Below are 25,125 nucleotides of genomic sequence, written 5' to 3'. Positions count from 1 at the left end.
ACCTGACATCCTGCTCTGGCTTCTTCATGCACATCCATGAACATGCACACCTGCACAACCCCATGCATACAACACACACACAGCACACACACACAAAGCACACACAGCACAGGTATATCTCACTATAATACTAAAACTTTTAAACACAATTCTTGTGAACAATTTAACTTATATATGTTATATACTTATAATATATAACAATATGGTATGTGTAATATATTATTAGAGTGTGTATGTATGTATGTATGTATGTATGTATGTATGTATGTATGTATGTATGTTGCTTTTCTCATGTCTGGGACAAAACACCTAGCAAAAGTTACTCAAGAAAGGAGAGGTATATGCTGACTCTCACTTTGAGGGTTTGCTCTATCATGACCTGCAAAGTGTTGACAAAAGCAGCTGCAGCAGCAAGAACATGAATGAAGCAGCTGAGAGAGATAAAGGCTGGTGCTCACGCGTCAACCTTTGTGTTCAGTCTGGGACCCCAGCTCATGGAGGATGCCACTGCTTTTTAAAGCACACCTCACTGCTCCCCCTGCTGGGAACAAAAGCAACTATCTCCAGAAAGGCAAACCAATGCTGAGACTTCTTCCTTTCTCTCCCAGGAAGAGAACTGCTGTGGATGTGAGGGCAAGGAAAGGCAACCACCAAGGGGCCTTGAATCCAAGCACAAACAGGGCAGTGTGCTCTCACAGCCAAACATCACAAACACAACTTCAATTATAGCAGACTCAAGAATTCCCCATGATCACTCACTCTCCAGGGTGCACTAGGATCTATTATTTTCTGCTTCTCTGCACACCTTCTCGTGCTGTTTGGGGGTCCATTCTGGAGTCCCAGCTCTCCCACCTCGTCTCAAGCTACTGCCAACAGTATTCTAGCACCAACCACTCCTACCCTGATCAGTCTTACCAGGACACAAATGATCTACCATCTTTTTAAAAAATATTTAAAATCCACTTCATTGAGATACAGTTTATACGCAATACACACCCTTAGTGTACAAAACAGAGTTTGTCAAAGTACACAGCTATGAATAACATTTCAAAAAGTTCCCTTGTGTCCCTGTGGAATTACTTTCAGCCCTGACTTAAGCCCCAGCTAACATGACCTGTTCTGTCATTATCCACGAGTCTAACCTACTACTGAATCTCACAGAAATGGCATCCTAGTCTAGCTTAGTTCACCTGCTCACATGCTACTTTGGGATCGTCTTTCATGCTGTTCCAGAAGTGCTTTTATTTTGCTACTGAGCAGTTCACAAAGAGAACAATTCTGACTTTAATTCAGAGAGAAGGGCAAAGAAATAGGTACAAGCAGAGGTTTATCCAGCAAAAAGTAGGGATAGAATTACTGCCAACTAGCTTCAGTAGCCTTTGGTAAAGAAAGGGTTAGTAAAGGAGAATGTGAGGTGGTTAACCAGGAAGGGTGGGGTTGGGAAGCGCCTACCCTGAGTAGGAGAAATACTTTTTAAACAACAGCTTAGAAACCTTTATTAAAAGGTTGTTTTAAGATTTTATTTTAAAAGATCTATTTTTGTTTTATATGTATGAGGATTTCACCAGCCTATATGTATACCACATGTATGCCTGGTGCCCTCAGAGGCCAAAAGAGGATATTAAATCTCCTAGAACTGGAGTTACAGATAGATGGTTGTGAACTGCCAAGTAGGTGTTGGGAACCTAACTCAGGTCCTTTGCAAGAGCAGCAAGAGAGAATGGACATGTACAGAGTTGGACTACAGCGCTGTTTACAATGAGTAGAAGGAGAAACCATCTACATGTCTAGCTACAGGGATGACCATACTCATCCTGAACATGTGTTAAGTGCCCACTATGTTTATAGTACTATGACCATGGCCACACTTCTGTCAAGTGGAACTGACAAGTAAATGGCATAAAATCCATCTACGTGTCTTTAACACACTTCTGTGGATCTATGCTTAGCTAAAAGTACCAACCAGAATTACTTTTCAAGGCACTAACTTGTACTGGAAAAAACAAGGGCATGGTTTCCCCTTATCTGTATTTCTAAGGTCTCTAGTAAAACCACCTCTCACTCATGGAGTATACTTACACCTTCCAAGAGGGGTTGGAGAGGTGGGTCATCAATGAAGAGCTATCCCAGAGGACCCAAGTTTAGTTCCCATCACTCACATAAGGCGGCCTACAATCACCTGTAATTCTAGCTCCAGGGGATCTATCACCCTCTTTTGGTGTCCACAGGTAATCACACATATGTGGCACACATTCACACAAAACACACATATAAATAAAAACAAATCTTTAAAACCTTTTAAGAAAGAAAACTCATAGAGGACTTGACTGAACTCGAAAACCAGTCTGTTCTCTCACTCCAGGCCTATGAGATCCGTCTCCTTACCTGATCTTCTGTGTTAGGCTCCGAAGTCAACTTTAGGACATTCCTACACTGATCCACAAATGAGTTTGCAATCAATTCGGCATGGCGCAAAAATATAGAGATGTCATCCTTTGTCAGTTGCTCGTCACCGACTAGCTTGGCTATCATAATGTCTAACAGTGTAACCCTGTAAAACAAAAGAGTTCTGCATGAGTATGTAACATTTATGCTGTGTGATACCAAGAATGACTTCCAGAGGACATTTTAAGAGTTACTTTCATTTAAAAAATTATTATTATTATTATTATTATTATTTTATTTATTTATTTATTTTTATTTTTGAGAAAGAGTTTCTGTGTGTAACATTCCTGGTTGTCCTGGAACTCACTCTGTAGACCAGGCTGGCTTTGAACTCACTAAGATTCACCTGCCTCTGCCTCCCAAGTGCTGGGATTAAAGGCGTGTGCCACCACCACCGGCTTTTTTTCTTTTCTTTTTTTTTAAATGTTCACTGGTGTTTTGCCATGGATATCAGGTCCCTGAAAGTGGAGTTACAAACCGTTGTGAGCTGCCAAGTGGATACTGGGAATTGAACCTGGGTCCTCTGAAAGAGCAGTCAGTGTTCTTAACCACTAAGCCATCTTTTCAGCCCCATTTTAAATTTTTTTTAACTATTTTAATATCTAGCTAGGAAAAACTTTTATTAATAAAGCTAATTATCAATTGCCTGTTTTGGAAAAAATGTTTAGTTTCTTCTATGTGACTTACTAGCAGCAAAAACTGTCCAATACACTTTTTATATCCATAACTTTTAAATGTTGAAATAATTCAACATTTCAGAAAGGTTGCAAATTTAAGTTTTACAAATACATTCACAATATAATAGTAGCAAAAGTAAAGTAGCTAACATTTATTCACTACTTAACACCAATCTACGCACATTACACATATTAGCTAATTTAATCCTTACAAATTTCCACAGAACAGTACTATCATTAGTTTTACATTAAAGATGTCAATCTAGAGTAATAGCAAACATCTGAAATCCATCAGGCACCTACTCTCCCATATATAAACATCATACATGCACATGCCTGTGTGCATACACATGTAAATGATTTTGTCTAAGTCACTAGCTGACATGACCATTTCTAATTCACTCGTAACCAAATAGGTACATACTCACTCACTGACTCTCTCTCTCTCTCTCTCTCTCTCTCTCTCTCTCTCTCTCGCTCTCGCTCTCGCTCTCGCTCTCACTCTCAAAATTATGATTTCTGAATTTTTTTATGTAATGAACATGCAAAAGACTTAGGGAAATTTTCTATAGCAAAAAAATACCTATTTGGTTATATTTAAAGTGACATGGGCTACGTTGTTAAAGTCACATATATGCAACCATGAAAAGGTTTTGATAAGGACCAAGAATGAGGGTAAGAGGGGAAAGGAGTGTTTTATGAGCATTCTAGAGCAAGAAATAAAATATCTAATTCAAATTCAAAGACTGGCATCTCCAGTAAATTTTCAATTTAGATTTGAACTTCTCCAAAAGTGTCATTTGTTGAATACTATATGCTACAAAGGCCAAAAATTGTATTAACCCAGAATAGCAAGCTAACCAAGTAGAGGCAATAAATGCTGCTGACAAACTTCATCTGTACCTTTATAAGTTACAGAAAACAGAATCAGCAGGCTGGAATAGCAGCTATGTCTGTAACCTCAGTAAGCATTGCACTACAGAGTCTCAGATCCCTAACCTGGAAAACACAACAATGCCCAAATCACAGTGACTGAGAATCTGAGGCAGTGGTGGTACTATAGTTTGAATATGGAATATCCCCACACAATTCACATAGTAACATATAGTACTGGCGCTGCAGTTTAATGCATATAAGAGCACACGCTATGAAAGCAAGAGAAGCTAAGCTTTAATTCCTAACACCTATGTAAACTTAGCCACGGCCTTGTATGTCTATAGCCCCAATGTTAAGGGGCAGAGACAAACAGATCTTGGAAGCCTGATGGCCAAGCCAGCCTAGTCAAAAATCATAAACTTCATGTTCAGTGAAAGACCCTACCTATGAATGAATGAATGAATGAATGAATGAACGAACGAACGGATGAATGAATGAATGAATGAATGAATGAACTGAAAGAAGCTGGAAAGTAATAGAAGAAGACTCTCAACTTCATCCCCTAGCCTCCATGTGCACACACATGCACGAGTGCACAGGCATGCTCTCACACACTTGCATAAATACCATTCCACCACAATCTTAGTCCCTAGATGGTAATATTCTTTTAGGAGATGGGAGAATTTCAGGAGGTGGGCCTACCTGGAGGGAGTAGGTCAGTGAAGGTATGCCTTTGATGGTTATACATGGTCCGCCATCCCTTCCTCCAGCCCATCAGGAAGTGGGCCACTTTGCTCCCCCATATGCTCCCAATCATGGTACAGTACCTCACAATGGCCCAGAAGCTAGACTACAGGCTCAAACCTCTAAAACTGTGAGCCAGAACAAATCTTTCCTCCATCAAGCATTTGTCTCTGTATTTTCAGTGTTTAACCACTGCTTTCCAGAGATACATTGAGAAAAGCTTCCAAAAGAGGAGGGAGCTAAGGTTGTAGTACAGTACTAATGGTAGAAGCTATAAGCAGAAACAGCAATTCATAGTTGAGCATGGTGGCACATACTTTGCAATCTTAGTCTCTAATGCCAGCTTCTGTGAGGCCAATGCAGTCTGAGACCAGCCTAGACAATACAGTAACACAGGGGCATTCCCCTCACATTTACTGACTACTAAACTATGCAAACACTAAGACCTTAATATATCATCTATTTAGGTAGTTATAATAACTCCATCAAGTGACTATTACTATCCCTTCGCATAGATGAAACAGGGCTCTAAAAAGGTTAAATGAGTGAGCCACCCAAATAGCAGCTGCCCTTTGTTCCTGTGCCACATGCACACATTAGAACCTGAGCCCTGTACACACTGCCTCTACAGAGCAGCCTTTTCAACCTGCTAACAATTACATGGGCTCAGCAAGAATGGGGACCAGAAAGTGCATAATATTGGCTCTCATTATTAGTGAATCATACCAAACAAACCAATTACATGTGTATTCAAATTTCCCTCACAAATAATCTGCTCCCAATAGACTGCCAGCTCCTAGGTAAAAGAGTCAAAACTCTAACAATTACAAGAATGCATACATGAAGAGAACACTTTCACACATGCAGTTATTGTCTATACCACAGCAGGCAGGGAGTGTGCTCACTGTTCACCATCATGCCCCAGGGGCCACCAGCAGATACTTAGCACAGTACTTGTCTTATTCACCGATCCACAAACGTATTTTAAAATGTGGACAGCCAACCAGATATTCTAATGCAGGGGACGGGGGACAAACTCTGACATCTCAAAGGGGTCTTCTATGTCCCTCTGTTGCTCTCAAGTGTGGTTCCTCATCTGACTCACAGAATTTGGGAACATTCTGAGTAACACACTATCTCCTTGGTACTGCCAAGGATTCTCCATGCACAGGAGAAAAATTGACTTGTCACACAAACCTGTTGAGAAAAACTCTTACTTGTCGTCCTACTAACCTGCCAAAAAAAAAAATTCTGAACAAAGAATACACCCTATCTTCTTCAGAAAGAGGCAAAGGGCATCACGCTTCCACTTCACCCAGAACCCAGCACCTTCACAGGCCCTCCTCCCCAGCATGGATGGATCTCTCCACATTAGCATGGACACCAACAACAATATACACGACAGCCCTTCATTCAATGGCTGGAGTCTGTCACCATAAAGAGCTCACTCTCAAGTCACCCTGAGACTCCAGGACTTGGATTCCACAGCTCTGTGGGTACAGAGGGATCCCGACTACTAAGTCCTTCTCTCGGATTCACAGCATGAGCCTCAGAGCAGTTCATACTGCATCTCCCTCTCACCAATGCAGTACAGTCCACACAAACAGGTTAACTCTGGTGTAGTCATCAGACAGTTAGCACATGACTGTTGGGGCTATCTGGTGTAACGATGTGGTAGAGCGTTTGCCAAACCATACATGAGACTCTGGGTTTGACCCCAGGACCATAAAGATAAATCATAAAAACGTACTGGTTGCAACAAAAACTTCTGTTGCCAAAACAAACCCAATCTTGTCCTTCCTGCCCAGTGCTCTGACACACTGCTTGCTCTCCTTTTTTTTCAACCAAAATGAAATTTTTACTGTTTCACAAACATATCTAAAAACTGCCACAGGCAGTCAGAAATCACTTTGATTCAAGTAACAACAATTCGCTTTTAGCCCTAATTGGGAATAAAAATGTCTGCAGTTTTTTCATCTGTAGAAAGCAGTGTAACTTCCCACATTTAGGCAACATTCTAAGTCTACATGGTTGTATATATTGAAAACATGTGTTAGTATAGATATATTATATCCATGTTCACGTGTGCAATTCTGAGGGCATGAAAAACACAAGTACAAATCCTGGGCCAGAATACTTTTGATTGCTCTGTTTTGAACAACAAAGCTTACGACAGCTGGCACTGTGGCTAGAGCCATATTGCCACTCAAGATACAAACTACCAGACACACCTTCACTAAAGCCTAAGTCAGTGTGCAGACTTGATCACTCTTCATTCATTTCTGAAGCTAGCAGGAAATAACTGATCAAGAGGTCTAAACCATGCTCTGTGTGCCATCAATGTCAGACACACTGATGACAGAACACTCAACGCAGGAGGAATGCAGCACATCAACAAAACCTGCCTGCTCTCTTCTTTAAAGGGACATGACCTGTGTGTCCTTGTCCTCTGTGCTATGGGTGTTTGAAGGCTTGCATGTGTACACAGACTATCTACCACCTGACTTCAGTGGTAGGAAGCATACTACTTGGATTACCCTTACTATCTACTAGGTTGAGTGTGAATAGGCCTTGTAAATGTTCTTCATCTCTAATAAAGGTACACTAGTTTATATGAATTATCTACCAGAAAACCAGCAATATATATTTGAAATAATCAAACTAGTTATATGAACAAATAAACACATCCTAAATATACAAGTATATAATGCATACTTCAATAAACTGTCACTATAAAATTTTGTTCTTAAAAGTTTTATTTTTATTTCTTTAGCATGCTTTTACTAAATAATGGCATCAAACTGAATTCAGTGACCCTATAAAAATCACCGCCTGTTGTGGCTAGGTTGTGATGTTAAGCAAGCAATGTAAACCCAGCACCTCACAGACAGATGTAGTTGGAGGCCTTTGCCAACGATAAATCACACAGCTTTTAGTCCAGGCTACAGGACACTCTATGGAATGCTAAAGAGTCAAAATCACACTGGTTTGGGGGTTACCTTTCCTGGTTGCTGAGTTTAGAATACATGGCTTCCACCAACTCCGGGCTTTTCAGAAAATGGTCTGTAATAATCAAGAACCTACAGGGAGAAGGAAGGGAAATTTGGTTATTACATACAATAAAACATACATGTCCTTACCTACTTTATAGACACATCTTACACAAAAGAAAAAACTTTCATTTTATTGAGCTTTTTTACTATAATCTTTCTAAAATATTATTCTTATACATATGGTCATTTTGTCTGTATGTGTGTACATATGTACATAGTATGTATGTGCACCACATGTATGCCTAACCACAGAAGCCAGAAGATGCACCCTCTGGAATTGGAGTTACAGACTGTGGTGAGCCACCACAAGGGTGTTGGGGATTGAATCTGGGTCCTCTGTAAGAGCAACAAGTACTCTTACCCCTGAGCCATCTCTAAAGCCCTAACTTTACTGTGATCTCTGTTTTAGGAGGTTTATGAATTGTTTTTTTAGCAGTAACAAGGTGGGGTGGTGATCCTTGAAATATTATTTTCTCTAATTTTCCACATGAAATTTTATGAAAATAATTCAATTTCAAATAGAAAAGCAAATCTACTTTAGCTTTTAACCAAGCTTTTCACTATGAACAGAAACATGAAATTTAGCTACAATTTCAAATCTAGACAGAAAACATAACACACGGTTTTAGTCAGAAGCTTAGTGCTGTAAGACGAGGCAGAAAAATGGACATGTCATATTGTTATTTAAAAATATGCCAACAATGCAGTGATGAATCCTGGCTTGATTTTCCACTCTTTAAGAGTACTCAAGTTACCAAGAAAACATCCACGTTGTCAAGCACTGTGCTCATCTGGACTAGAGAGATGACTATGGAAGCCTGAGGCAAAGATTATAAGCATATTTCTTCAAAGTACCTCTGTGACATCTAAAAAGATTGGATAGGACTATTAGTTCTCAATTGTATCTAACAGAAAGAATCAGTAAGACTTAAGAACTAAGGAATATGATGTTTATAAATATGGTTATAGTAACAAAAGTTGACTATAAAGTGGTAAATACACTAATACACAATTTATTTACCCTCTCAAATATCACTGAGTATGATAATCAAATGACACACACCAATGACCACCACACTGCCCTCTAAACATTTCCAGCACTGGAAGTGTAGCTCAATGGCTACTACCTACACAAAGCTCTGTGGCCCCCACAGCACTACCTCTGAAAGAAAAATCTAAACAAGTATTCTATTTTTCTACAGATCTTTAAAATTGCCAACTACTCAGATTTAAATATGTCTAACAATAATAAATAGTAATAAAAATGTCAATAGTGTTCATATTAATTTAGGCAGTTTATCAAATGGAGTAAGAGGAATTCATGCATTCCAAGCTAGATTGACAAATAAAACTAAAATCCTAAAGCCCATTCAAACATAATTTGGCTATTTAGAAATCAAAACTTTTCTCATGAGAACATTTGTTAAAAACAATATTCAGCCGGGCGTTGGTGGCGCACGCCTTTAATCCCAGCACTCGGGAGGCAGAGCCAGGCGGATCTCTGTGAGTTCGAGGCCAGCCTGGGCTACCAAATGAGTCCCAGGAAAGGCGCAAAGCTACACAGAGAAACCCTGTCTCGAAAAACCAAAAAAAAAAAAAAAAAAACAATATTCAATCAAACATGGTAGTATGTGACTATGATCCTAGAACAAGGGAGGATTATGCAGAGACTGCCAAGTTCAAGGCCAGCCCAGACAACACAGCAAGACTATCCTCCCATGACACCCCTACCCAAAAAACACAATATTGTAAATACCGTACCAGAAACTAGAAAACAAGTTTTACTTCCCCAAATACTCCTCAAACAGCAGAAAAAGAGCCACAACTACCAAGCGACCCAGCTGTTTTACTCCTGGGCATATAGCCAGCACACTCCATGCCCTGCCATAGAGATCTCTGCACTTCATGTTTACTGCTGCTATATCAAAGAACTGGAGTCAACCTAACTGTCTACTGATAAATGGATAATGAATATTAAACACACACATATACTCACACAAATACCATTCAACTCTAAAGAAAAATGTAAGAAAAAACTTCAGGAAAATGGATGGATGTATTATATTACTCTAGGTCACACAATCTCAGAAAAGGAAAAAAAACACATTCTCAGATGCAGAATCTAAACAAAAACATATATGTAAACAAGTGCACATGTGGGTATATAGTACAACACATAGAAAAGACAACAAGAAAGAATAAATATTAGGGAATAAAGAAGGAGTGAATATAGGTGATGGACATGAGTTATGAAAAGATATATTTTTTAAAAAAGCTGATTGTTTTTCTAGTTCTAATTCTGCCATGGATATTTTTAGTTTGGTGGGGAGGGTTAAGTGGATAAAAATATATCCAAAAATAAACGTGTAAAAATCCAATGTGAAGCTCCACAGCCTATGGCTATACTAAATGTAAAGAAGTTCATTGAGATATATATAGGGTTTTTTTTTGGGGGGGGGGGTTGGTTTTTCAAGACAGGATTTCTCTGGCTGTCCTGGAACACACTTAGTAGCCCAGGCTGACCTCAAATTCACAGAGATCCGCCTGCCTCTGCCTCCTGAGTGCTAGGATTAAAGGTGTGCGCCCCCAAGCCCGCTGAGGTCAGTGATTCTTGCTAAACGAACTGAACAGGGCTTTTGCTAAAACTGGATTTTACAAGGGAGCACAGATGGGCCTGAAGGGCCTGACTAACGTCTGGTCAAATAGTCTTTGTCAGTGAGAAGACCATGGCTCTCTCAGTTACCAAATCTTACAGCGGCTGGCAGGGATGATCAGCTACACTTTTGTGTTACTCCAGTATATCCAAACAGAAAGATCTGGAGCTATTATGATAGTCTTACATCTTTCCCTTTCTAAGAATAAAGAAAAAAATGAGAAGGTAATAAATTCTCATGTAGTTGGTGCTCTTTATCAGCCATCTTCACGTCCAACCAAGGGAAAGAGGGCAGAAAGGGGGTCTTCTCCAATTTTCAGGAACCAGTTCATACTGAACAGTAAAACAATTTTTGGAGGCCTCTGGTCAGTTCGCAGCCAAATGCAGCCCATGAGCAGCAGAAGCTCTCGGCTGAGGACTATCTCCCCTGTCCTCCTGTCTGAACTCCACACAGTGACCGCTGACAGCTTCTGAGGTACTCTCAGGTACATTCTGTATCTGCCCATTATGAGCTTGGATCTTTACCAAGCTGATAAGATACAGACTCTGGCTACCTATCAAGTACCTACCAAATAAAACAGAACTCTGCTACCAGCTAGCTCTGAGGACTTACCTCAATGACTGCAAATGCTACGTGTACATACGTAAGGGGTGTTTTCCAAGTTAAACATGTAAGATTGTCACATAACAGCAGCTGTTTATTTGCATATGGTAATTCAAATACAAATGATTTCCAGAAAAGTAAATAATTTTAAACTTAGATATAACGTCAACATAATAATATTTCATTTAAGAGGCTCAAACTGAAAAGGTTTATACTTCACCCAAGACTCACTACCAGAAGGCCACCTGGGTCCTAACTGGTAGTTATTTGGCGGCGCTCTTACCCTGAGAGGAAATGTCACGAAACACAACAGAATCCATTAACAAGAGTTTTATTAAGATAAGAGAGACAGACAAGCCCTCAGCATTTATATCCTCAGAGTATAGAAAAACTGGCTGGAGATTGTTCAGTTACTAAAGTGTTTGCAACCCCAGTTCAACTGAGTTCAAGCCCTGGCATCCACGACAAGGCATATGAAAAATAAATAATGAAAGGTGTATGGTGGCGTGTGCTTGTAATCTCAGTACTGGAAAGGCAGGAACAAGGCAGATCCCCCGGGGCTTGCTAGCCAGCCAGTCTCGTCTAATTGGTGAGCCCCACATCCCAGTAGGAAACTCAAGCAAGGTGGCACAGACTGAGGACACCGAGCAAGGCTGACTACTGAACACACAGAGAGCATAGGGAAATTGCTCCACCACAGCACCTGGACTGTCTGTCTCCTCTCAGACAGACTACACAGGCCAAAACTTGAACAGCAGCTCATCTGAGTCTACTGATACCTTGTGATGGTTCTAGAATAAAGGATAAGAGGCTCTTTCCTAAGACAGTTACTGTGAGAGATTCTAAAGGGATAGTGTAGGGTCCTTTCTACACAGCTCTCTCACAACATAAAATCAGCTTGTGCCTCTAAGTAACACACTGTCTAAAGCCACAAGTGGCTGGTCTATCTAGATCTTTACTAGTCTGGAAAAAACACCCAACACCTTGACCTATGTATTTCTAATATTGAGTCCTAAAACAGGTCAAAGGACACAGGATTGAAAAAAGTACTCCAGCAGATATTTCTGAAAACTCAAGAAAGACACACATCTACTACCCTTGTTTGCTTTCTGTTGCTGTGATAGAATACTAACCAAAAGCAATTCGGAGGAAGAAGGGGTTTATGTTGCTTACAGGTTATAGTCCATCAACAAAAGAGGCCAGGGCAGTAGCTCCAGGCAGGAGCTGGAGCAGAGACCATGGAGGAACACTGATTGCTGGCTTGCTCAACTACCTTTCTTATACAAGGTAGGACCGCCTGCCTAGGGATAGCTCCGTCATCATCAGTGGACTAGGCCCTTTTCTTCCTCAACAGCAATCAACCAACACCCCGCAGACAGGCCCACAGAGGCAATCCCTTGGTTGAGAGTCCCCGTTTCAAGTATGTCTATGTTCGTACCAAGCTGACACAAACAAGCAGCACACCTAGAGACTCGGGAAGTTGAAGGTGCTGGGTAAAGGTGGCGCAGGCTTTTAATCCCAGTACTCAGGAGGCAAAGGCAGTTGGATCTCTGTTGAGTTCGAGACCAGGCTGGTCTACTGAGTTAGTTCCAAGAAAGCCAGGGCTACACAGAGAAACCCTGTCTTGAACCTGTCCCCTCCCCCCAAAAAAATAAGAAGTTGAAGGGATCCCAAAAACAAGCAAAAAAACAAAAAACAAAGAAAACCTATGCTAAATAACATTAACTTCTTTAAAAAAAAAAAAAAGAAGAAGAAGTAAAGCAAATCTGAAAAACAACCGGAGAGAAACCAAACATTCTGTTTAGAGACAATGTGATGTGAAGAGCAACAGTGTCTCATTTACCCAATGCCCACCAGACACATGCCAACTTCTGATCTTTAATGAACCACCTGCTAAGGTCACAGCAGTCTCCAAACAGGCTGAGACATTTGTACTATGTTCATTCACACCAAAAGTGACCTTCCCCTCCTTACTACCTTAAAGAATCTCCTATTCAAGGCCAAGTTCAGGCTTTACCTTTTTCACAACCTCAAAACCATACCTTGAGTTTTCTATTAAAACTTCTACAAAGGGGTTGAAATTGTAATTCAGTGGGAGAGCACTTGTCTACATGAACTCAACTCATCTGCACCACAAAAAGTAAATAAATTATTAAATTAGTAGCTAGAATAAGCCAGATATGGAAGTAACAATCTCAGCTACTGAGAGTCTGAGGCAGGGGATCAAAACTTCCAGGCCAGCCTAGAGAACAAAGCAAACCCTGTTACATTACTAAAACCTCTATAAGGAAAATGATCTGTTAGGATGGCCTCAAACAATCACATTTCCAGCAAGATACTTACGGCCATTCTGACTCTGGATGCTTCTGGTAAGCTTCTATGACATTAATTGCAATATTGAGGTTTTCTTCCAGGTCTTTCATTCTTTCAGGATTAAGAGATGTGAACAAAATCATTGAACAGTAGGCAACAATCTTTTTGTCTGGATGATTTAAGCAAGACCTGACAAACAAAGAAATGAAGACTCTTAGTCCAATCATCAACACGGTAAAATATGACTGTAACATAAATACTAGTAATCCTTAGCAAATTCAGTATATATTGGTATTCTTAGGGTATAATAAAGATTTACAATGCTGTGAAGCAAAGCATATCCTTGAGTATAAAAACAGTAAATATAACAGTAAGCTACAATAAAATGGGACTGGAGAGTTGGTTCAGTGACTCAAAGCACAAACAGTTCCTGCAAAGGACCCAAGTTTGGTGCCTAGCACCTACTCCTTGAGGCTCACAACTGCTTATAACTCTGGCTCCAAGGGATTCAACACTCTTTTGGCTGAGGGCAACTTTACTCATACATACTACCCACACACAGACATGTATGCACATACATAATTACAAATAAAAATAAATCTCAAAAAAGGCAATAAAAAGTTGCATTTGACTTAGGACTCAGAACTAAAAAGAAAGTAACATTTAAATAGAAAAAAAATTAAAATGATCACTCCTAAATCCTATCAGCTACAAGAACTTAATGAGGTCACTTATTGTCAGTTATGTCATGGCTCATCCTAAAATTTGATATCCACCCCTCCCCCACTCCCCCGGCGCCTTAAACTTCACAACCCAGGCATGGTGATGCATGCTATTAATGGCAGTACTCAAGAGGCAGAGGCAGGTGGATTGCTTGTGAATTACAAGGTCTAGCCTAGTCAACATAGCAAGTTCTAGGCCAGGCAGCCAGAGCTACAAAGTGAGACCTTATCTTGAGAAAAAAAAAAGGTTATATAGGCCAATGAGATTGCTCAGTCAGTAAGGGTGCTTGCCACCAAACCTGATGACCTAGGTTCAGTCTCCAGAACCCATGTAAAATTGAAAAGGAGAGAACTGACTCCTGCAAGCTGTCTCTGGCCTCCACATAATTGCTATAGCACAAACACATGTGCATGAACAATAAATAGAAAGTGTTAAAACAAAAATTTGTAAATAATTAATGTGTATTTATGTAGCTTGAGTTTCATTCTTTCCTTCCATCTACAATCAATTATTATTAAATGTAAAGATAATAGATATATATCTATAAACACACATTTCAGGCATTTGAGATATGTACTCTGAGCTAGAATTGAGTAAGAGTTCATCTAATAACTACAACTAATATACAAGCCCAGAGAACAAGCACAATCAGAGAAGCAGCTCAGACCTCACACAGCAGCACTTGGCTTCACACTGCAGCCATACCCTTTTCTACTGACAATCTACAGGAACCTCACCTGTCCAAGCAGGAATCTACAGGACCTGGAAGAACAGAGATAATCGCGCCCAACTTAAAGCACTTCAGCACTAGCTGCTCTTCTGCTGCCCACACTGCCCACTCTAGAAGCCTGGCCTCCACAACCACAACACGTGTCTTTCTATTGCCCATCCACTTCTGTCACCAACTTACATTTTAGTGTGATGCTCAACCACTTTCGAGTTCATAGAGCTAGTGTTTTAAAGTAATGCAAAACATGAACCAATTCAAGATCCAATATAAATAACCAGATTAGTTATAGACTTCTTACAGCAGCCAGACTGGTCAATCACATCTCATAGTAATAAACAAGCTCGGTGCTCATCTCAACACTGACAAAGGAAACTGAATTATCTTCTTCTCATAGTGACAGATTACAACATTTCTCAGATTCAACAACAGAATAGCTATCCCCACTTCTCACAGTGAAAGTCACCTCACAATGATAAACATATATTATCCAAATCTTAGAATTCTCCATTTTCTACCAAGAATAATACTGGGCCATGCATATACACAACATTGAAATTAAAAAAAAAAAAAGGATTAACTTATTGCCCATATTTTAATGTTTTCTATTCATGGGTTTCTTGTTTTTGTTTTTGTTTTTCTGTATAAATTTCAGGGTCTTTAATGAAGTTACTACTTTCCCCATGACTTTTATTTCTTAAAAATAAGCTGGCATGTTCCCAAGTGCCACACATCTTGGTACAAAGCTCAATGAGTATCAGATATGTGTACCATGGAACCACCAAACAAACCAAGGTACAGAACACTGACAGGGTCCAGGAGTCTCCTTCATACTCTCTCCCAGCTAATACCTACCTGCTAACAGCCACAAAGAATATGTACTATCCTGAATTCTATTACTATACTACAATCTTGTTTTTCCTGTTTGTGAACTTCATATAAATGAAATTATAACCATAATCTTTTCAGGAGCCAGACCAAAAAAAACAAAAACAAAAAACAAAAACAAAAACAAACAAACAAACAAAAAAAAAACAAAATCTTAACATTATACTCACATAAAGAGTTCTGGAAAAGCATGGACCCAAACAATGGACTGGGAATCTTCATTCCGTGAAGCAATGTTGCCTAAAAACTGTAGGCCACAACGAAAAGCTAGAAATATAGAAAAGTAAAAGCTGAAGATAACAGATTCAACACAATAAATAAATACACCTTAGTAAGGAATATTTCCCATGTTATAAAAATAGGAGAGTGAGAAAGAGAAAAGAAAAGAGGGAGGGAGGGAGGGAGGAAGGGGGTTGGAGAAAGAAAAAGAGAAATTCATTATCTAAGAGTCTCATTGCACAGTGCAATTCTGAGCATGACATTAATATGCCTCATCAAAACAACACTGTAAAATTAACTTCTTAAAGACTAAAAACTCATATAATTACATGAAATATCACTGGACTACATGCTCCAATTAAAAGATCATTACAAATTAGGTATGTCTGCACATGTTTGTAATCAAGGCACTCCAGATGCTGAGACAGGAGGATCATGCTAACAGAAGACATGCCAAGACCAGTCCAATAAAATTGTTTCAAAACAAAACACAGCTATACTTACAATGAATTTTTAAAATGCTACAAGTTTTTTTTTAAAACAAACATACCTAGAACATAAGGTTAGAGAAATACTGCAAGTTAAAGAAAGCTAAAAGGAGACTGAGCCAATATCAGCCAAAAAAGGAGAGACAGCCATTTAAAATTAGATATAATAAGCATTAATGCAAAAGACACTGCTGGAAATATGTTAAGTAACCATAACAGACTAACTTATCAAAAAATGTAAAAATTTTAAATTGGAATTCACCTAGTAATATATTCTCAAAGAGAAAGAAAAACTGACCACAGCAAGTGAGAAATATTGACAATAAGTTGAATAGTTTTTTTTTTTGTTTTTTTTTTTTTTTTGATTTTTCGAGACAGGGTTTCTCTGTGTAGCTTTGCGCCTTTTTCCTGGAACTCACTTGGTAGCCCAGGCTGGCCTCGAACTCACAGAGATCCGCCTGCCTCTGCCTCCCGAGTGCTGGGATTAAAGGCGTGCCCCACCACCGCCCGGCGTAAGTTGAATAGTTTTAAGATACCTTTTCTCAACAAATTTTAGAAGGAGACAAAAAATACCAATATATCTCAAATATCTGAGTAAGATTTAATAAAAACCCAACTGACATTTAGAATGTTAGCAGCAAAAACACTGGCCAAAAGTTCAGCAAAGTGACAGTATCAAATGCCACAGACTCATTTACTGCAGGCAAGAACGGAACCTGGTACAGTTCTTTGGAAAGCAATTTGTCAATTTCTTATAATGAAACACACAAAAGTCACAGTGATACCATTAACAAAGGCATCAAAGCATAAATGAAAGTGATGTTCATACAACTAATACGGGAATTACAAACTACCAAGTATCTCCATTCAGGATCTTCCTTAACCTAAAACTAAGTATAAATGCCTGAACGGGTGAGACAGTCAGTTGGCTTGATCTGTTTGGGAGGCAGCTGTGCATTGGTGCCAGGTCCTGGGCTCGTTGCATGAGTTGGCTGTTTGAATCCTGGGACTTATGCAGGGACACTTGGCTCGGTCTGGGAGGGGGGAATGGACCTGCCTGGACTGAGTCTACCAGGTCAACCCCGGTCCTCGGGGGAGACCTTGATCTGGAGGAGGTGGGAATGGGGGGTGGGCTGGGGGGAGGGGTGGGCGAGAGGGGGAGAACAGGGGATTCTGTGGCTATTATGTTGAACTGAATGGTGTTGTAAAATAATAATAATAATAATAATAATAATAATAATAATAATAAAAAAACCAAAAAAAAAAAAAAAAAAAAAACTAAGTATAAATGAAAAGTCTATAGCACACATTAGAATTAATGGCCAGGCATGGTGACAAATGTTACTTTTCAAAGACGTCCATTTATAATTACCAGAGCACAAAAATACCACTGCCAGAAAGACAAAAGACCCAAGGGCGAAATAGGAACAAATCAAACTATCATATCCCACAGTATCAATGAAATGTTAATGTATGTAGATTACTTTAAATGTGTAAGTTATCTGCACTCTTGAGAAAGCTTATTTATTTGTAAGGTGTTTTTTATAATAAGTTTACAGATTTTAAAAAGAGCTTACACAAGTTATTTCACCAAAGTCAATTATTTAAAAAAAAAAATCCATAGTTCTACACACACAGGAAACGACCAAGGATAAGGACACTGGGCTAAGGGATACAAACAGGATACACTTACCTAACATCTACAAGACCTTGGGCTCAGGTCTCAATCTCCAGTAAGAGGGGAGGGTGGCATGGGAATAGGACAAGGACACCATTTATAAAAGTACCAAGATACGGGGACGGAGAAATGAGCAGTTATGAGCACGGCTGCTCCTGCAGAGGAGCCAGAGTTCCCAGCACCCACGTAGCAGCTCACAGTCAACTGTGACTCTAGTTCCACGGGCTTGGACATTCTCTTCTACCTTCCACAGGGTACACACACATACATGCAGTCAAAACCACCATAAACAAAGCTAAAAAGAAAATGTTTGTAAGGGTCGATACAAATGACAGCAGTGAGCACACTACCAAGGAGGAAACCATAAAACAAGACAGAAGTGTTAAGTGGAACTAAGGAAGGGAAGAACTATGGCGGGTCCCGAGTCATGTGACTGAGTTTCTATAGCGATTAAATGTAATTGGCAGTCCAGATCCAAGCAGGAGAGTCCACACACATACACATGTATGTGTCATTCTACATCCTGGATGACATACATGTTTGTAGGAAACGTAATAAGACCATTCTAAACTTCTATGAAGATACAAAGGGCTGTTAATAGCTATGACCCTGGTGAAAATTGAAAAGTGGATCTGTGTTCACAGACTACCAGCTAGTTCAGTTGATGAGATACATCAGGGTGGAACCAGGACAGGAATAAACAGAGCAGTGGAACAAACACAAACTTGATCAAATGATTAATGACAGAGGTATCAGCAGCAAATCACTGATAAACAATGGTCTAGAATCAGCAGTGGAGTGCCTGGGTGCCAGCACAGAAAACCTGACAGTGGTGAACTTCCTCACACAAGACAGCAAGTTCCATCCCAACCCCTGACCTGAACATGAAGCACCAAAATCAAAAAGTTTTCAAAACACTGGAGAGCTTTTAAGTCCATAGGAAAAGACAGTAATAAACGTTAAAACTAGTAACACTTTTTCTCAGAAGATACCGTGGAAAACAGAAACAGTGCCACAGAATAGGAAGATCCATGAAATACACAACTACCTTTAGACTTAACGTATATTCAAAGAGCTCTTATAAGCCATTTTTTTTTTATTTATTTTTTTCGAGACAGGGTCTCACTATGCAGCTCTGGCTGTCCTGGAATTGATTATGTAGACCAGGTTGGACTCGAACTCATAGAGATCTACCTGTCTCTGCCTCCTGAGTGCTGGGGTTAAAGGCATGAGCCACAACACTTGGCTATAAACCATTTTTAAAAGACAGATAAACAAACAGAAAAACAGGCAAAAAAAGTTTTGTGAAAAAAAAAATTGGTAAGCTCCAAAACAGGTAGGCAGGGATGAAAAAGTACTCTAAGCCATGAGACAAGCAAGAGAGGCTTCCTCCACACCCACTGGACTGGCACAACTTACAGTCAGAAAACAACAGCATGTGGTGAGGGTGTAGGCGCCAAAGGTCCAAGAGTCCATGAGCTAATAACAATAGGACATAGTCAAAACAGCCTTAAGTAGATAGCACCAGTTCTTGATTTTTGCCTCCCAGCTCCAAACAAAATTTCAGTGTCTGCTCTGTGAAAATAAAGGTGTTGGACCCTCAAGACATTTCGGCTGCCAGCATTGTCACCATGATTGACTTCTCCTGGAGGACATCCTCCTCTGCTCTGCTCTGCTCTGGGGAGCAGTTTCTCCAGGCCCAGCTCCCACAAAGCATGGCATCAGTAGTGCTAGCAGCCAGAACCCAAAAACTGACTTAGTTAATATACCTTAAAGAAACTGAACATGGCCAGGCGGTGGCCTTTAATCCCAAGCCCTCAGTAGGCAGAGTCAGGCAGATCTCTGTGAGTTCGAGGCCAGCCTAGTCCACAGAGCGAGATCCAGGACAGGCACCAAAACTACACAGAGAAACCCTGTCTAGAAAAACCAAAAAAGAGAAAAGGAAGGAAGGGAGGGAGGAAGGGGGGGAGGGAGGGAGGGAGGGAAGGAGGGAGGGAGGGAGGGAGGGGGAGGGAGGGAGGGAGGAACACAAAACTCACGTTTATACCAACAGATACAAATATTGAAAAAAGAAAAAAAATTAAAACAAGTGCTCCTCACAGCCTGTTTACAGAATTACATTATTTCCTTCTGTCTACTTTTTTTTTGTTGTTTTGTTTTGTTTTGTTTTGTTTTGTTTTGTTTTGTTTTGTTTTTTCGAGACAGGGTTTCTCTGCGGAGCTTTGCGCCTTTCCTGGAGCTCACTTGGTAACCCAGGCTGGCCTCGAACTCACAGAGATCCACCTGGCTCTGCCTCCCGAGTGCTGGGATTAAAGGCGTGCGCCACCACCGCCCGGCCCGATCTGTCTACTTTTCTGAGTTTTTAGAAATCAGTCTATAATAAATGCTTATTGACTGTTTATAATATAACGGTACCAACCTTTTTCCAGATAGCTCTAATTTTAAGAAATACTGACTGATAGCTCTACTAAACACTTCCTTAATAAGCTTCATGGCAACATTCCCCTCGCACCCAAGGTGGACTTTGATCACACTCATCAACACCACCTCTCAGCACTTGCTCTGCAATGAGCCAATGAGCCATGAGTGCAATCTCCCCAAGGGTCTCAGCCTGGAGATGAGGTCATGGAGGCCCCACCTTAACCCTGGAATTAGAGGCTTCGTCTATCCACAATCCCTGAACTCCTCATTCTCCTTACTTCTTACCGTCAATGCCATTAATTTCAACCTTTATGACAGCAACTCTTTACATTCAATCTTACTACCCAGCTGGGTATGGGGGCATAGGCCTGGAACCCCAGTACAAAGGAAGTAGAGGCAGGAGAGTAAGTTCAACATCAGTTTGGGCTGCACAGCAAAACCCTAGCTCACATGCAAATGCACAAAAAAACCACTCCTACTCAACTTATGCAATGGCTGCTGTCTCCTCTTGTACCCTTACTAGCAGGGTGAGTGGATGGAGGGGACAAAGGAAGGGAAGAGAGACCAGTAGGGACAAGCAGCATCAAGTAGGAGCCTCAGAGAACAGTCAATAAAAAGCAAGCCAGTGATTTTAAACAAGAAAATGTAATATAAGGAATTCCAAGAGAAGCAACACTGAGGCAGCAGGACACAGGTTGAGCTGCAGGGACCAGGTACGCCCTAAAACTGGAGGAGCACAGGAAGAGGTTGGGCTATAAGAACCCAGGAGCCTGACAGCCTCCTACAAAACTGTAGCCAAGGCTCAACCATGCAATTCTTAAAAGTATTAGAAGAAAATGATGCACCAAGAACCCCAATACTGAAATTCAAGTGCTTCTCACGGCCTACTCATAGAATTATGTTTTCTTCTGTCTACTTTTCTGAGTTATTAAAAAGTCTATTATAAATGCGTATTGACTGTTTATAACATAAAAGTTAGATACTAACAGTTTTACTAAATACTTCAGAATATTAACACTCAAATTTAACATGCCAAAAGAGTGAAAGGGATACTCTGGACTGACAGCCAAGCAGAACAACAGTTCCTCAGGAGGAAAAAAAAAGCAGCAAAAACCTCTGAAAATCCAAAACATGATTCTGGGAAGGAAAAGGCTTTGCGATGGCCTAGGCACAATCGAGACGACTGCAGGCAAGTAAAATAACAGTTTACTTTCCCAAACAGCTTATCAACTGATCTTTATGTAAACACCAAGAATAGTGCAAAGCCCCTAAAAAATGCCAGCATTATTTTTACAGATTAGGAAAGAATATACGCCAAAAACAACATCAATAGCTCAATTAAAATAACTCATACTTGTGTTTACATAAAATTTGATGACCATAATATATTTGTCAGACCACTGCAATTATTGCCTGAAAATAATACTCTAAATATTATTTTGACAATATAATTACAGTTCTTACCTCAGAAGCAGTAACAAAAAACTGGCACAGTTACCCTGACAACACTCTCCCTGAAATAAAGTTCTCAGAGAAAGTATTAACAGATAGTGAAATCTGAACACTTTTTATAATGCTGGGTTTGAACTAAGGCACTATGAAAATAACTTCTGAGCTTCTTATTAAATGCAAATGTCACTGTTGAATTCCAAATAAAAAGCAGGGGCTTTCCTTTCCTAGAGGTGGTGAGAAATATCACTAACTTTTCTGTTCCTCCTTGCCCCTCTTCCAATTCTGCTGCAGAATACAAGTCAGCTACTTAAAACAGAGACAGCTGAATTTTTGAAAAGAAAATACTTCAATTTCATGGACTAGAAGACCCAAATATTGTCAAGATGGAAAGTCTTCCTAAACTAATCTGTAGATTGCATATAATCCCTAGTATTACAATATATTACAGAATTCAACAATAAAACACAACTACAATCAAGAAAAAAAAAACGAGGAAAGAATTCAAACAGACATTTCTCCAAAAATTTATAAATGCCCAGTACACACATGAGAAAACATTCACTGTCATTAGTCATTTGGAAAATGCAAATAAAAACCACACATTACTTTACACTATCCAGGATGACTTATAAACCAAAAAAATTTGGAAGTGTTAGCAAGGATGTGAAGAAATTAGAACACACACTGTTGATTAAATGTAAATGGCTCCACTGTATTGAAAAGCAGTTTAGTGACTCCTCAAAACAGGAGCTGGAAAGAGGGCTCAGCAATTATTAAGAGTACTTGCTGCTCTAGCAGAGGACTGGCAATCAGATTCAGTTCCCAGCACCCATGTCAGACATCTCAGAATCACCTGTAATTCCAGCTCCAAGGGATCCAAAGTTCTCCTGTGGCCTCTGTAGGAACCCACACATAATATGTACACAGAAAGCAAGAGAGAAAGACAGAGACAGACAGACAGAAACAGGGAGATAGAGACAGAAAGGCAGACAAATAAAGACATAGAGACAGAATGAATATTGAAAAACTACTATTTAACATGGTGGTACTCAGGCTCAACAACTCTAATCGTAGGAACATACTCCAAAGAACTGAACATAGGCTCTCCAACAAATACATGTACAAATACACCATAGCCAAAAGGTGAGCAGCGCCTGTGTTCATCAAGTGACTAATAAAAAAAAAAATAAAGCATTATTCAGTTCAAAGGAACAAAGTTCTGGTGCATGCTACAATGTGGCTGAGAAATCAGACCAAGGGCCATGGAGCTCTACAATTCCGTTTATATGAAATATCCAGAATTAATTAATTCAGAGACAGAACATAAAATTGTGGACACCAGAGGCAGGGAGAAGGAAAGGGAGAGGAACTGCTTTTCTTATACCTTGGAATGTAAGAAAATATTTTTAATTCTAACAGGTGTTGGTTGTACAATATTGTACTGTTCTAAATGCCACTCAACTATTCACTTTAAAATGGATGGTTTTATGTTAAGTGAATGGAGTGGAGACATAACTACATGATAAAATGCTTGCTAGCATGCCCCCAAGGCACTAAGTTTACCCCAGCACTATCAGGGGGAAAAAAATCAATTAGTTAAACTGGTAGTATTGAAACTATCTAAATTATTAACAACTCTTAATGTATCCTTTATAAAATAAGACTAAGGCTAGGAATATAGCTCAGTGGTAGAGGCTTTCCTACCATACTGGAGCCCAAAATTCAATTCCCAACACCACTAAAATTAAAAAAAAAAAAAAAAAGAAAGAAAGAAAAAGAAAAAGAGAGAGAAAAGAAAAGAAAAGGAAAGAAAAGGAAAGGAAAGGAAAGGAAAGGAAAGGAAAGGAAAGGAAAGAAAAGAAAAGAAAAGAAAAGAAAAGAAAAGAAAAGAAAAGAAAAGAAAAGAAAAGAAAAGGCACAGGGATCTACTCTCTAATGTCAATCAATGTATTCCTTCACCACATAACTATGTTATAAATCATTTTTAGGTATCTTCCCTCTTCTATTTTTCTTAGGTTATATCCATCTCAATGAAGAAAGGATGAAACAACCATTTATCATATATTGTGAAAAAACAAAGTAAGTCTTGCACAGGAGATTTGGGATAGCACAATAAAAGAACAAGAGGAATGTGGCTAGAGTAGTGGGAATTGTAACAGGTCACATTGCCGGAGTAGTTAGGAAGCAGGTAACTCAGGAAGAACTGGAGACGGACTGTAAGCCATAAGCCCTGCCCCTATGGCTCTGTATCAGCCAGCTAGCCTCCATGTCCAAACTGTTCCACAACCTCCCAAAACAGTGCCACTAGCAGAGGACCAAGCATTCAAACACATGAGCCTGTGGAGGGTATTCATATTCAAACCAAAAACAGTGTCTGTCACATTTGTAAGCAACACAAGGCAATGCATTAGACATCCCAGGTTGCTACTGCAAAGAACCACAGACTCGACAGCTTCAAACAATTACCTTCTACCATTTTGGAGGCTCCAAGTCCACAATTAAGATGCTGCCAGTGCTGATTTCTCCTGATACTTCTCTTCTTGACACTAGACTGCAATCTGTTTCCTGTGTCTTCACATGGTCTTCACCTATGTGTCCTACTATCCTTTTCTCAAGAAGACACCAAATTTCTTCACTGTACCTTAACTACCTCCTGTAAAATCTTCTCTTCAAATACAGTCATACTCTGGGCACTGGAAGTTAGGATTTTGCTATGGTCTGAATGTTTAATGTGTCCTTCTAACATTCCTATGCTGATTACCAAATTTCCAAAGTGTTGGTAGTAAGCGATGAGGGCTTTCAGGTGTAACTACATCTTGCAGTTAGTGCCCCTTATAAGAGGCCAAGAGTTCCTCTGCTTCCTTCTGCCCTTCTACTATGTAAGGACACAGCAAGAAAGCACCTTCACTGAGCCAGACAGCAAGCCCTAGCACATAATAAATATGCTGAAACCCTGATCCTGAACTTCCCAGCCTTCTAGTATGACAAATATATGTTTTAATTAATTACCTAAGTTAAAGTATTTTGCTACAGCAACCCAAACAGACTAAAAAAAGCTTCAGCATAAAAAGTTGGGAAGAGACAAGTCAGTCCAAACTAGGATGGAAAGGAAGTCACAGTAACTTTCCTTCATAGTAACTCTAATATTACATGAAATATACAAC

General features: G+C 39.8%; 1 protein-coding gene across 1 annotated transcript in view; it reads right to left on the bottom strand.

Moving 5' to 3' along the window:
- Atxn10 (ataxin 10) overlaps nucleotides 1-25,125 on the bottom strand; it is a 142,499-nt gene that overhangs the window by 89,376 nt on the left and 27,998 nt on the right. Inside the window, exons 4-7 of the mRNA XM_042265503.2 lie at nucleotides 15,874-15,970; nucleotides 13,396-13,554; nucleotides 7,742-7,822; nucleotides 2,386-2,551 (exon numbers count right to left, since the gene is read on the bottom strand). Coding sequence (XP_042121437.1) covers nucleotides 2,386-2,551; nucleotides 7,742-7,822; nucleotides 13,396-13,554; nucleotides 15,874-15,970 — 503 coding nt within the window. The remainder of the gene's footprint in view (nucleotides 1-2,385; nucleotides 2,552-7,741; nucleotides 7,823-13,395; nucleotides 13,555-15,873; nucleotides 15,971-25,125) is intronic.

The sequence above is a fragment of the Peromyscus maniculatus genome, chromosome 20, assembly GCF_049852395.1.
Source record: "Peromyscus maniculatus bairdii isolate BWxNUB_F1_BW_parent chromosome 20, HU_Pman_BW_mat_3.1, whole genome shotgun sequence".
Lineage (NCBI taxonomy): Eukaryota > Metazoa > Chordata > Mammalia > Rodentia > Cricetidae > Peromyscus > Peromyscus maniculatus.
This window is presented reverse-complemented; position numbering and strand designations above follow the sequence as displayed.